General features: G+C 45.0%; 1 protein-coding gene across 5 annotated transcripts in view; it reads left to right on the plus strand.

Annotated features, from left to right (window-relative positions):
• Window positions 1-13,286, plus strand: part of ARK2N (arkadia (RNF111) N-terminal like PKA signaling regulator 2N) — a 399,402-nt gene that overhangs the window by 200,279 nt on the left and 185,837 nt on the right. For all 5 annotated transcript variants that reach the window (XR_013606992.1, XM_078674756.1, XM_078674758.1 and 2 more), the window contains exon 2: window positions 5,910-6,715. Coding sequence is in view for 4 of the 5 variants with exons in the window: in XM_078674756.1 (XP_078530882.1) it covers window positions 5,998-6,715 (718 nt within the window). In the remaining variant the exon portion in view is untranslated. The remainder of the gene's footprint in view (window positions 1-5,909; window positions 6,716-13,286) is intronic.

A 13,286-nucleotide genomic window follows, 5' to 3' on the forward strand; every position in this document is an offset into this window, starting at 1 on the left:
ATATGCCACTCTAAGTAACACCACACTATGCCACTCCAATGCGCGCTGCTCTCTGCTGCCAGGCCAGCGGTGTGCGCCACTCTCAGCCAGGCCAGCGGTGCGCGCGGCCGCACTGCTCTGCTCTTCGGCCGCACTGCTCTGCTCTTCGGCCGCACTGCTCTGCTCTTCGGCCGCACTGCTCTGCTCTTCGGCCGCACTGCTCTGCTCTTCAGCCGCACTGCTCTGCTCTTCGGCCGCACTGCTCTGCTCTTCGGCCGCTCTGCTAGACTCTCCTCTAGCCTCTAACTTTGAGCCATGCAGAACAGCCACAACTAAAACATATTGGCAAAGCCAATATCTAGGCGAGAGCTATTGGCTTTGCCAATTCTTTGTGTACATCTAATTGGATCGTTGATAAATAAAAGCTACCTAAGGCTAGCTGTACTTTTACTTCAAGAGTGAAATTGACCGTGTGTTTTCCATTTGCCCTATGAGATGTGGTATGGCTCGTGTTGCACGTGGAGTTAGAAATGCAGAGCTGCCATTCTCTGGGGTGTATCGCTTTCTTCTGCAGGGCTTTGGAGCAGGTCGTTTGTCGTCCAGGTTAATGATCTTCGCATCAGGTGCTACCAGGTGAAACTGATAGAGTTGAGATGTCTCAGACAGGACCACACTGTACTGTTACATTTGAGAGCCAAATGTCACTATAACTGTCTGAAACTTAGAGTAGTAGCTGACATAAAATTGTATAATGTTTCTTGTTCTTACTTACAATGACACACCTAAAACATTTTATCAGTTGTCAGAAATGCTAATGTTTTTGCATAGAATGTGAAGTCCATACCTAGGTAATGAATGTGTGCAGTTAGGTTTTGTTTTTTGTTTGTTCGAAATAAGCGAGGGGGTGAGAGTGCATATTCTTTGCAGAATCTGTTCTGCATTCCCTAGTGTAATGTGATGGCTATATTGCCTAAAGTGTTACTATATCATGTATCTAATGCAATAATATTTTTCCAAGTTGGAGTCAAAAATCTAATTTTAATTAGTTTAAATCTAAATAAGGTTTTTCAGAAAGCAACTTAGGTTATTATTCTTACAGACAATGGGGATATGCCCATTTCAGACTTACCAAGACTGTTAGGAGTGTGAGTTGAATATGTACACAGCTTTCATAATTTCGTTTACATGGCAACATCCAAGTGATGATTCGACACGAAGCAACATTATTGGAAACACTACTTTAAATCTTGATAGGGTGGCTGGCTGGTTTCCATGTATATTCTGTGTAATTTAGTGCCTGAGCTTCTTTCGTCTTTACTTTTGAGGTTTCTCTTGCATGTTTTGGCAGCTAGGAGTCAGACGTGACTGACAATTCCTCCTTACATTACTACTTAGTCCTTTTTAAAGAGCACTTGCATTGGTGAAACCTTTCCACTCATGATTTCCCTTGGTGCCAGTGTACCTGCAGTTGGCATTACGTTTTTATTGAATACTCCTCTCTGAGAGATTTCTTTTGTGCAAGTCCCACAATATAACCAAGCATTGGCATAGCCAATAGGTCTCGCCTTTGGGACCTTACAAGTGCTTAGCCAGAGCTAGTGGCTGTTTTTAAGCTATGTGACCCAACCGGTGCCTGAGAAGAAAAGGGAGCGTTTGATGTACCCAACGATTGGAGATCTTGTAAGTGTGGATTAAAATGATACGAAGACCGTAATGTTTTAGTAAAATGTGTGGTGTTTTTCAATATATTAACTTTAGAAGGCTGAGAGACTGAGATGGTGCAAATAACAATGTACGCAACTTTTGGTTGAAGCAAAGTAATGTTTTTTCATTGTGTAGTTTGCATGAAGGTGCGTGCAGACAGTCTAGTGGCGCGATATGCACACAGTCACACACGCATGCCTACACATATTAGTCGCGAGTGGCCACGCATAAACCCCCCTCTCTTGCACCAGGTACATGAAATGTCTGCACCTATTTTCTAGGGTGATAAAGTACTATTCCGGCATGCGAACGGAACAGAGACCGTTTACTATTTTCCTTCCTTTCAAAACATTTATTTTTCCCGCCTGTTTGTAAAAGTGTAAAGTCGAGGTTATGTAACTGTCTAGAAGTTCTCCCCCAAAGTTGCGCCGTTTGTCAGCTGGGGTGCCCCATTACTAAGGCCTCCTCGGTGCAAGGTGGAAACTGTGTCTTTCCGCTCTGCGTCTTGCTTTGTGCAAAGCACAATTGGCGATTCATACATATTCAGTTGGAGCACTGCGCATCTGGATGGAGTGAATGAATGCCTGTTTGATATACTTACGAACACATGTGTTACTGGCTGCGGTGAGAGCTACAGTTGCATTCCAGATAAAATGTGCCTTACTGTGGCTCTGTACTGTCTGTTGCGGTTACAGGTCTTCATGTTTTACAAACAGATTTTCGAAATTTTAACAGGGTTCTGAGAAGCAATTTTGAGTGTTTTGAAACTCGAGTTCACTGTGAAATTCTTAAAAGCAAGCTGGAGATACGCCTTTTGAGGAACTGATTACAAGAATACATCTTATTTATTTGAAAAACATCCCTGAAGTGGGAAGATAGTTATTTGTCATTCCTGCCCAGCGCGAGGACCGCAGTTGTGGGTGAATGAAGTTTGTCTGAAATGTGATGTTCCCAGGCCCGTTTCGGACAGGGATGACCGGCTGAAGCGCGCGGCCATTGCACACTCTTTGAAAGGGCCATGTCCATTTAAAGGGGCCTTTTGCATCTGCATGATAATTTAGATGCAAGGCTCTAAATGGCCCAAATTAGCGCCATCCAGGGCTTTGACACTGCTCCCTTTGTGTTCTAGTGTATTCGCGATGCCAAACGCTACTTCTTAATTAGTTCGCAAACTCTCATTTCCACTAAATTCAGTGGTCTTGCAGTATATACGCGCAACGGTATCTGCGATCCTTTTTTAGGAAACTCGATACATGAGTAAAATGTATTCGAAGTGAAAAGTGCAGCTTCCTTTGTGTTTTCTTTTTCCCCTGGGTGGCTTCACATAATCAGATTTTGGTTAATTAGTGCAGGCTGTGGGCGGGAGGTTTGAAGGTCCGCTGTTGGTCGCGCAGCGTGGGTTCTTCAAACACTGGGCCCTATCTTGAGTGAAGCACTTGGGATCTTACGATGGAAGGAGGAAGGCCCTGCGCGTGCCGTCACCTGGCAGTTTTACAACTAGTAAGATACCCAATTCAAAGGAAAACAGACAGTGGCTGCTAAAGTGAAATCGACCGAGCTGTGTTTTCTTAGTAACCTAATCCACGACGAGGAATGTAGCTGCCACCCTGCGCGCCGCTGCTCGCTCCCGAGAGCAAAGCGCCATGTGAGTGACACATTGGAAAGGAGGTGGTACATGCACCCGCCCGCCTTTGGCCATTTGCGTGCTTTCATTATTGATGCCTCAGGCAATAGTTACTGGTTCCTATCTTGTATGGCTGTAATTTCTTGGCAGAAAACTGAAATGGATTCACCCAAAAACAGTGTGGGGAGTATTTTAGTACTCACTGTTTATTCACATTATTTCCAGCGCAAAGCTTTCCAGAATAACTGATTCACACTCGCACATTCGTCTACAGTATTCATCTTTTCTTTCACATGCTCTAATAGCTTATCCGCACTGCTGAGGCAGTTAACACTCCTGAAGTATTCCAGGAGATGTGGCAGTGTTACTTCACCCTTTCCTGCTGACATACTGCGAATGCTTAAAAAGCAGCTCATCATCTGAGGAGTTGTCGCAATGATGTCCCTCTTAGGCCTCCTATTTATAACGCTCTTATCATTGACCTCCATCTGAGAATATAACAATGTGAGGCAATGGTATGTGGGCCGATTTTTGTGTGGGAAGGTCCAGCCATCCTAAAAACAATGCGATTGCCTAGTGCTTTGGTATGCGCCCACAATGCTTGTAACCCCTAATGAAGATTAATTCTGCTCTACCCATCCGTCCCCTACCAAGGAAATTCAGGTTTGGGCCCAGCAACCTCTCGTTTTGTTGTACCACTGCACCTGATGAAGATGGGCATAATGAAGTGGGGAGCTTGGGGAGGCTTGGGAAGACCGGAATTGTGATGGAGATCTGCCTTCCAGACGCTCAGCGAGACTTGGTGCCTGTTATCCAGCTGGTAGATTCACTAAGCGTCCTACCCTTCCTCTCGTGCAAGACTGCCTTGACTAAGAGGGTTTTCTTCATTTCAAGGGAAAAGTTTGGTTCCTGCGATTCATGCATAATTGCACTTTTCCCAGGCAGGTAAAAATGTTTATCTCGCCGACCATTACATCAACTTCCCTTCATGGTGTGGACACACATGTCTTCTTGGAGGCCTCCAATCACACTGTTTGCCTGCCCCTCCATCTGCGAGGCTTCTGCTGCAAACCTCAGTCACTATTCACTGGTACACACAATTTCATACACACCCATAGAGAGTTAGACCTATGCTTCTCAATGTCAGTTGCAGCAGTATGCCAGTGACACACTGCTGCTGAAACAGGTTGTCTGTTTCACAGTAAATGCCAATTGTCTCTTTATTTCCCATCTGCTTGTTATTTGAGTTAATGTAGATCAAAGATTTAGGGCTGTACCAAGGGATGTCAGTTTCTTTAGGGATAACCCAATAAACAAGATGTTTCTTTAACTCCTGGAACTTTGTTGATTTTGTTTGTGCTGCCGATTCTTGACACCAACTCGATCTACTCTCTCCGACGGCTCTTACTTGCGTTTGTGTTAGCGAACTGGCAGTAAAAAGTACTACTTTGGATGAGAACAGGTACTCGTAGAATCCTACAGAAATGGCAGTAATTTTAGTGCTTCTTTGAGGTAATTGTACTGCTTGTTTCTGTATTATCAAGAGCAAGCTTTGGTATATTTACACACTTTAGTGGAGTTACACCACATGTTGATATGGATTTTAAACCAAACTTAGTGATTCATTCATATTGAATGCTTCCTTGAAAACTTTATAGAGAGTAAGAAAAAATAGCCTAGAGCAGGCATATTGCAGTGGGCAAGAACTGCTTTCTCTTTAAATACCTGTCCTTGAAGCAATTTATTTTTCTACCCCTAAGTAGTGTCCGCTCCTTATTTTAAACTACTGCTCCTTTTACTGCTACTTTGCAGGTGCCAACAGATGATCTTTCTCCACTACCTTGCGTTTGACATTTTCTGACCTCTTCCACTAGTTGAAGACTAACTTTCCTCAAACTGCAAAGTAACTGGAACTGCAGCTGTAATAGTATTTACACATCCTAGTTTGCCCACAGGCGTTTGTGGTTTTAGTAGTTTTATATAGCACAAACTAGGCCCAAGGACATCTCGGTGCTTTACATGAGCAATAGTCAAGCTGCACAAGGTTTTTTTTCATTTATTCCATACACCGCAAGATCAGACTTGCACGTGGTTCTCCAGTTCCAAAGTCGGCAACTCTTGCAACAGTGCCACATCCTCTCCCCTTTCAAAGTTGGTGAGTGAGGATAATGTAAGACTAGACCTGCATTGTCTGACTAACTTCTAAGTTCATTAAAGGCAAACTCTTTGCATTGGATTATACTTTTATTTGAAGTGCTTATTATGATGATGGTTTTCAAGTCTTCAATATCCGATTTATGTATTTGTTTTAAAATGTGTGTGGCAGTGTTTAGATTATAGTGCAGCGTTTATTCTCCCCAACCTGTGCAGCCATGGATCAGTGAGCATTGCCTCTGACTGTAAGGTAACATTTGTAATAACTGCATTTCTGTGCATCTTACTTTACATCAACATTTAGTCAAAGTGGACTGTAAAGCATGTGTGGTTATAAGACTCTCTAAATACAGAGAATTGCTTTTTTTGAATAGTGTTCAGGTTAATGAATGACTACAAGCAAGACATTTTGTTTCTGTTCACTCTGCTCTGTTTTTTTTCTCTACAGTTTTTCAGTCATTGCTTTCTTTGGAAAACCCTTACTCACTTAGCCGTCACGTCCATGATCTGACAACAGGAAGTTGGCAACCCTTGAAATGAAGATGGAGGCAATGGGGAAAAACGATCTCCTCCTACCTGAAGCACTACCTTCAATCTGCGAACAAAAAGAGTCCACAGGAGCAAAAGACCGGTCTTTAGAACTTGAAACACAGACACAAACCGATGCTGTACTGAATGCAGCAGACTCTACAATGTTAGCTTCAATGCCTTGCTTGCTGATGGAACTCAGACGAGACTCTTCGGAGTCTCAGCTAGCGTCGACGGAAAGTGACAAGCCGACGGTTGGTAGAGTTGATGAGAGTGACTCTTCGAATCATTGTATGGTTTCTCCTTCTTCCAGTGGGCACTTGGCTGATTCTGATACACTGTCTTCTGCAGCAGAAAACGAGCCTTGTCAGGCTGAAGTCCCAGTGGAAGGAGACACTGCTGGGGTACCTGGAGCTACCATTGGGCGTAAGTCAAGAAGATCTAGGTCTGAGAGCGAAACATCCGTTATGGCTGCGAAGAAGAATCGGCAATCTAGCGAGAAGCAAAATGGTAAAGTTTCCAAAGTTAAAGGTCATCGTAGCCAAAAGCACAAAGAGCGGATTCGTCTGTTGAGGCAGAAGCGCGAGGCAGCTGCGAGGAAGAAGTACAACTTGCTGCAGGACAGCAGTACCAGTGACAGTGACCTGACGTGCGACTCCAGCTCAAGTACTTCGGATGAAGAAGAGGTTTCAGGGAGCAGCAAGACAATCACTGCAGAAATACCAGGTAGGCCATTTGTCTGTTATTTATATATGTATTTTTTTTTTTCTTTTTGTAAAACCATTTTTTGTCTCTTCTGTTTTTTAACTAACACTATTCAGCAATCGGTCAAAGAATAAAAAAAAGTGGTGTTAAGCCTACATTTTCAAACAAACAAAATAAATTGTATAGTTAATTAAAAAAAAAAGAGAGAAGGTTAGGCTTTTTTTGAAGGGGTGTGGGAGTTTAAAGTAGGAAGTCGTTTCTCAAAGATCAGGCAACTAATCACTTTCCTAGAGCGGTGTTTAACCAATAGTCTAAAGTGTGTTAATAAGAGAAGTGGAAATTGAGAAACGGGTAGTCCTAATGTTATTCTCAGACCTAACACAAAAGATTTGGAGTAATTAGTTTGACCACAGTCCAGTTATCTGTGTGATTGCGAGTAATGTATCCGCATTACTTCAAAAAGTAAACCATCTTTTAAGTTATACAGCTTGTGCCAGATCAGAAATTAAACAAAGAAATAACTTGGAAACTAGCCTTCTCAACATCCACACAAGAACTATGGAACAACCAATCACTACATTCAGGCTCTATCTTTTGCTTTTCTGCTTTAGAAAGTAGCAGAATTTTTTTTCCAAAGAGCATCTGATCCCCATTGATAGAAAGGCCTTGCTTCTCCCATTCCCATGGGTGAAGATAGCGAATAATTGCCCACTTCACAGCACTCTGTTGCATATCAGCTAGGCTTCTGCTTACCTATATGGCCCACTGGATTTAGACAACAGAAGGATTAAAAACCAAGAGCACTTGTAAATCCATACTAAAATCGAAATTTTTGTTTGACTGAGTTAATATATGTATCCCAGAATTCAAATGTTTATCTTCATAATGAAAATGGGTGTTTTCAGAACTCCTAAGCTGACTTTTAGAGAAAAATGGATTTCCAAAATATATTTAAAGCTTATATTTGAATGAAAAATCATGCAATATTACCCTAGTGTCTGGTGCATTGCAACTATGGCTGCGGGGTAATACCTATGTCGAGGCATTCCAAATTGTAAAAATCCTTTTTACATTTAGTGCTGGCAACTCTGCATTATGTACTTTAGGTGATCACTACTAGTAATTATGTATGTACATTATCTTGTCTGACGTTGTCACTATTATAACACTAATATTACTAACTTGGGATCCTGGTGACTGCCCTGAGACCCTCGAAGGAGGTTGCTCCCCTCACAGCTCCTCAGCCTTAACCTGGTATCGTAGCGCTGCTCGCGCTGTTTCTGCTGAACTCGTTTTGGATTAAGCTGCTCTGCCATCACTTAATTGAAAGACTGCGCATTGTTTGCTGATTGATTGGACATTGCTGCCTCTGCCTTAGATTTCATTGCCACGCTGCGTCGCTAGACTGCTAATTAATTATTTAATAATTTGACATTGCTGCCTGTGCCTGCTTGCAGAATCGCGCCTGATTGTGCCGATCTCACTGGTGTTGTTGTGACCTCCATTACCTGTACCTGTACCCCAAGCTCGTCCCGGCCGCCTTTTGGCTTGCAGCCATTTTGTGTTGTTGTTGTGACCCCCAGCCCGGCTCTCCGCCCCGCTCCCCGCCTCCCAGCTGATCCTCCCTCGTCCCTCCTCCTCCCACTATCCACATATGATTGATGCATTTACGCGCAGCGTTCGCGCCCTATGCGCGCCGAAGGTAAGCCCCTCTACGCCCGTCCGCGCCTGGACCGTGCCCAGCGCCAGACCCCCTGGCCCCCGCTTTTCCCAATCCGCCCGCATTACTTATGACGCCGCAACCCTCTCCGCCCTTAACCCTTGCTGCCTCCTAAACTGTTATCAAGCCGCCCCTGGACACATCCATGGCCCCTTCACCTGCCTCTCCTGCAAATTCGACTGCATCAGGACCCACACCAAATCCACAAACTCCAAGCAGAAATCCAATACTAACCACCTAAAGTGCATCCTGATCAACACCCGCTCAGTCCACAGACACTCCATCGAACTCTGGAACCTACTCGACACTACATCGCCAGACGTCGCCTTCCTCACAGAAACATGGATGAACGCCTCATCAGCGCCCGATATCGCCATAGCCATCCCAGAAACCTAAAGGATCGTACCAACCAAACAGGAGGAGGCATCGCCATCGTCCATAAGAACACCATCCGCATCACGACCAGTTCCGACGACTACCTCGCTTCCGCCGAACACCTTCACTTCCAGATTCACACCGACCACAATTCCACACTCAGAGGCACACTCATCTACAGACCCCCTGGCCCCCGCACGCAATTCAGCGAAGACATCACTGAGTTCATCAGCCCACACGCCCTCTCCTCCGAAAACTACATTCTTCTGGGAGACCTCAACTTCCACCTGGAAAAGAAAAACGACAACACCACCACCCTTCTGGATAACATGACCAATCTAGGACTCACACAACTGGTAGACACCCCCACCCACTCTGCCGGACATACGCTTGACCCTATCTTCACCTCCAGCAAGCACATCTCCTTCGATCACACCACAGCTCTCCATTGGACGGACCACAGCTGCGTTCACTTCAATTACAAAAAGCCCACGACACACAACCCCCCCCAACCCATTCCCCGAAGAAATTGGAACAAAATCACCACCGACCAGCTCTTCGCATCGCTTCACCAAAATCCCCCTGCCAATTCATCGGACCCTAACCAAGCAGCCACCAACTTCACACAGTGGATCACCCACAGCGCTGACTAACTAGCACCCCTCAAAAACCATCTAATCAAGCAAGGCAGCAAAAAAGCCCCCATGTTCAACGATGACCTTAAAAAATCCAAGAAGTTCTGCCGTTCTCTCGAGAAAACCTGGAGAAAAAACCCAACCAATGACCACCTAACCACCCTCAAGAACGCCACCCGCAAACACCATCAACTGATCCGATCCACCAAGAAATCTGCTTTCAAGGATCGAATTGACGACAATGCCCAAAACAGCAAGGAGCTATTCAACATTGTCAAAGAATTCACCAACCCCACAGCCGGCACAAACGATATTTCTCCCTCCCAAGACCTCTGCGACTCTATCCTCATTCTTCCACGATAAAATCGCAGATATACATAACAGCTTCAACAACCAGTCCGACGACATGCCCACCTCGTCCATTTCCGAACCAACACCGCCCTCTAACACCCTCTACGCCTGGAACACAATCACCACCGAAGATACCATCCGCCTGATGAATTCCATCCACTCAGGATCGCCTACCGACCCATGCCCCCACCACATTTTCAACAAAGCAGACTCCATCATCGCACCCCATCTCCGCAACGTCATCAACAGTTCTTTCAACTCCGCTACCTTCCCGGAAAGCTGGAAACATGCCGAACTCAGCGCCCTCTTGAAGAAACCCACAGCAGACCCCACTGGACTTAAGAACTACCGTCCCATCTCGCTCCTCCCATTCCCTGCCAAAGTCATTGAGAAAGCCGTCAATCAGCTCGCCACCTTCCTCGAATCCAACAAATCCCTCGACCCTTCACAATCCGGCTTCCGAGCCAAACACAGCACCGAAACCGCCCTCATCACAGCAACAGACGACATCCGAACACTACTGGACAACGGAGAAACAGTTGCCCTCATCTTACTTGACCTCTCCGCAGCCTTCGACACAGTCTGTCATAACACCCTAATACAACGCCTCAGCAACATCGGAATACAAGGAATTGCTTTGGACTGGATCATCTCATTCCTCGCCGGAAGAACCCAGAGAGTTCGCCTTCCTCCCTTCAAATCAGAAGCCAAAGAAGTCTTCTGTGGCGTACCACAAGGATCATCACTCAGTCCAACCCTCTTCAACATCTACATGAGTCCCCTCGCAGCCATCGCGCGCCAACACAACCTCAACATCATCTCCTACGCAGACGACACCCAGCTGATCCTCTCCCTCACCAAAGACCCGAACACCGCCAAAACCAACCTCCACGACGGAATGAAAGATGTAGCCGAGTGGATGAAGAACAGCCGTTTAAAACTGAACTCGGACAAAACGGAAGTCCTCATCTTGGGGTCATCCCCCTCGGCCTGGGATGACTCCTGGTGGCCACCAGCCTTGGGAACAGCCCCCATTCCAACGGATCACGCACGTAACCTGGGCTTCATCCTGGACTCCTCCCTCTCGATGACCAGACAAGCCAATGCCGTCACATCATCCTGCTTCAAAATACTACGCATGCTCAAAAAAATCTTCCGCTGGATCCCCACTGAAACAAGAAAGACGGTCACTCACGCACTGGTCACCAGCCGACTGGATTACGGAAACACCCTCTATGCCGGATCCACAGCCAAACTACAGAAAGGTCTAGTTGAGACCGAAATGCATCAGGGCGTGCGTTTGCTGCAATCCAGCTAATAAAAGCATTTAATAACCCACGGAAAGGTGCGACTCAATTCCTCTGTGAGAAAGAGAGACTCTGTTGATGTATGTGTATATATATATATAATTTTAGTTTAAGTAGCTCTTATCATGGTGTACACATTACAGACCTTTTTATCTTTTGGCGATTCTAAATTATTTTTTATTGTAGAACTTGTTTGACGTTCTCATTTCTTGATCAAATTTTCCTTTCTTGATCAAATTTTCCCGAGTTGTCTTTTCACAGCTAGGCATTTCAAGTTGTCTTTTCAAAAATTAATCTTAAGTCTTGGGCATAAGTCACCAAAGAAGTGTACTGCAAGTTTAAAAAAAAACACAAATTGAATTGTTATGTATTTTATGTGTTTGATAGAGATGTCCTTGTGAGATATTGGAATTGGCAAACAAATCCTTTCAATTAATGTTTCAAAAATAGTTTAACTGTAACCACTCTTATCCAGAGCGTAGTTTTTCAGAATTGAATTGGAGATGTAGATATGGCCTGGCTGGATTTCTGTCCTCCTATCCTAGCTAGTCACGCCAACTGATGAGGCTTTATTTATTTTTTATTTAAGAAGTTTTCTATAGCGCTGGCCTGACCCTGGGGTATTGAGCGGTTTACATCAGGTACATAACAGATAATCATCACATACAATGTAGAAGAGCGACATATTAACAGAAGAACGCAAAAATAAAGAGCAACACGTTGTAGTGCAGGACAGTTTTTCGACTAAAGGATTCTTCGGAATCTTAGAGCTCTGTGTCCGCTAGCTGCCCCGAGCTATCCACTCCCTAGGGAGCGGTTGAGGAACAGGGTTTTGAGTTGGCTTTTGAATTCTACAAAGGAGGGAATGGTTCTGAAATGAGGGGGAATGGAGTTCCAGATTTCGGGAGCATTTCCGGTGAAGGATCAGTCCGCAGTTTCTTTTCTTCTAGTTTTTGGTGGGATGAGTAGGAGGGAGTTTGAACTTCTCAGGTTCCTGGTCTGGCTGTCTTTTTTTGAGTTTTTTCGCCAGGTAATCGGGTTTGCTGGTGTGAAGGGCTTTATGGATGAGGCAGGCTGTTCTGAAGCTAATCCGCATTTCGACTGGAAGCCACTTAAGTTCCTTAAGTGCAGGGGCGATATGATCGAATTTCTTGATACCGGTGATCATTCTGGCAGCTGCATGCAACGTTTTGATGGGAGCTAGATGCGATTTTGGAATTCCTGAAAGGACTGCGTTCCCACAGTCCAATCTTGACAGCACCAGAGCTTGGGTGGCCTGTTTGAGATCATGTTCAGTTTTGGGTCTAGAGTGATGCCTAGGGATTTGAGTCTGCTAGAGTGAGATTCCCGTTGAGCACATCAATGGCCTTTAACCATTCGGCAATTTGGGGGTATATCTTCCTTATTCGAGATGAGGAGTGTCTGTCTTATCAGGATTTAGTTTCAGGTGGTTGCTGGTCAACCAGTGTTGGACATCTTCAGTACCTCATTGAGTCTTTGAATGTCTTTGAGAGAGGTAGTTTCCAGATAGATCTGAGTATCATCAGCGTAGAGATGGAAGCGGATTTTGGCTTTGCTGAGTAGTTTGGAGAGCGGTTCCATGTAGATGTCATGTAGATGTTAAAGAGTTGCGGTGATGGCACCGAGCCTTGAGGGACGCCCTTGTCGACATGTTGGAGGTCGGAAGTAAAGTTTTTGATTTTTATTTTTTGTGTGCGATTGTGTAGAAAGGAGGAGAAACATTTGAGGATTACCTCGCCAAGACCAGCTCTTTCTTGGAGAGCCCTTATGAGGAGTTTGTGATCTACAGTGTCAAATGCTGCCGAGAGGTCAAGGAGAATGAGGAGGCAGCATTGGTCAGAGTCTAGTGATCCATGGATATCGTTGATGATGTTGAGAATCGCGGTTTCTTTGCTACAGCCTTTTCTGAAGCCAGACTGGTGGGGGTCCAGGAGATTGATGTTGTCCAGGTGCTGGGTTAGTTGATGTAGTACGCATCTTTCTAGAGTTTTTGAGAGAAGGGGGAGGTTCGACACAGGTCTAAAATTTTTCAGATGAGCAGCGTCTAGGCTGGGTTTTTCAACAGAGGGGTGACTTGGCCCATTTTAAGGCCGTCTGGAACGACTCTGTTTTTCAGGGAGCTATTTATGATCTTGCTCCAGAGCAGAGCTAAGGCGCGCTTCAGTTTCTTGGTCAGTAGGAGA

This window comes from Lissotriton helveticus, chromosome 2_1 (assembly GCF_964261635.1).
Source record: "Lissotriton helveticus chromosome 2_1, aLisHel1.1, whole genome shotgun sequence".
Lineage (NCBI taxonomy): Eukaryota > Metazoa > Chordata > Amphibia > Caudata > Salamandridae > Lissotriton > Lissotriton helveticus.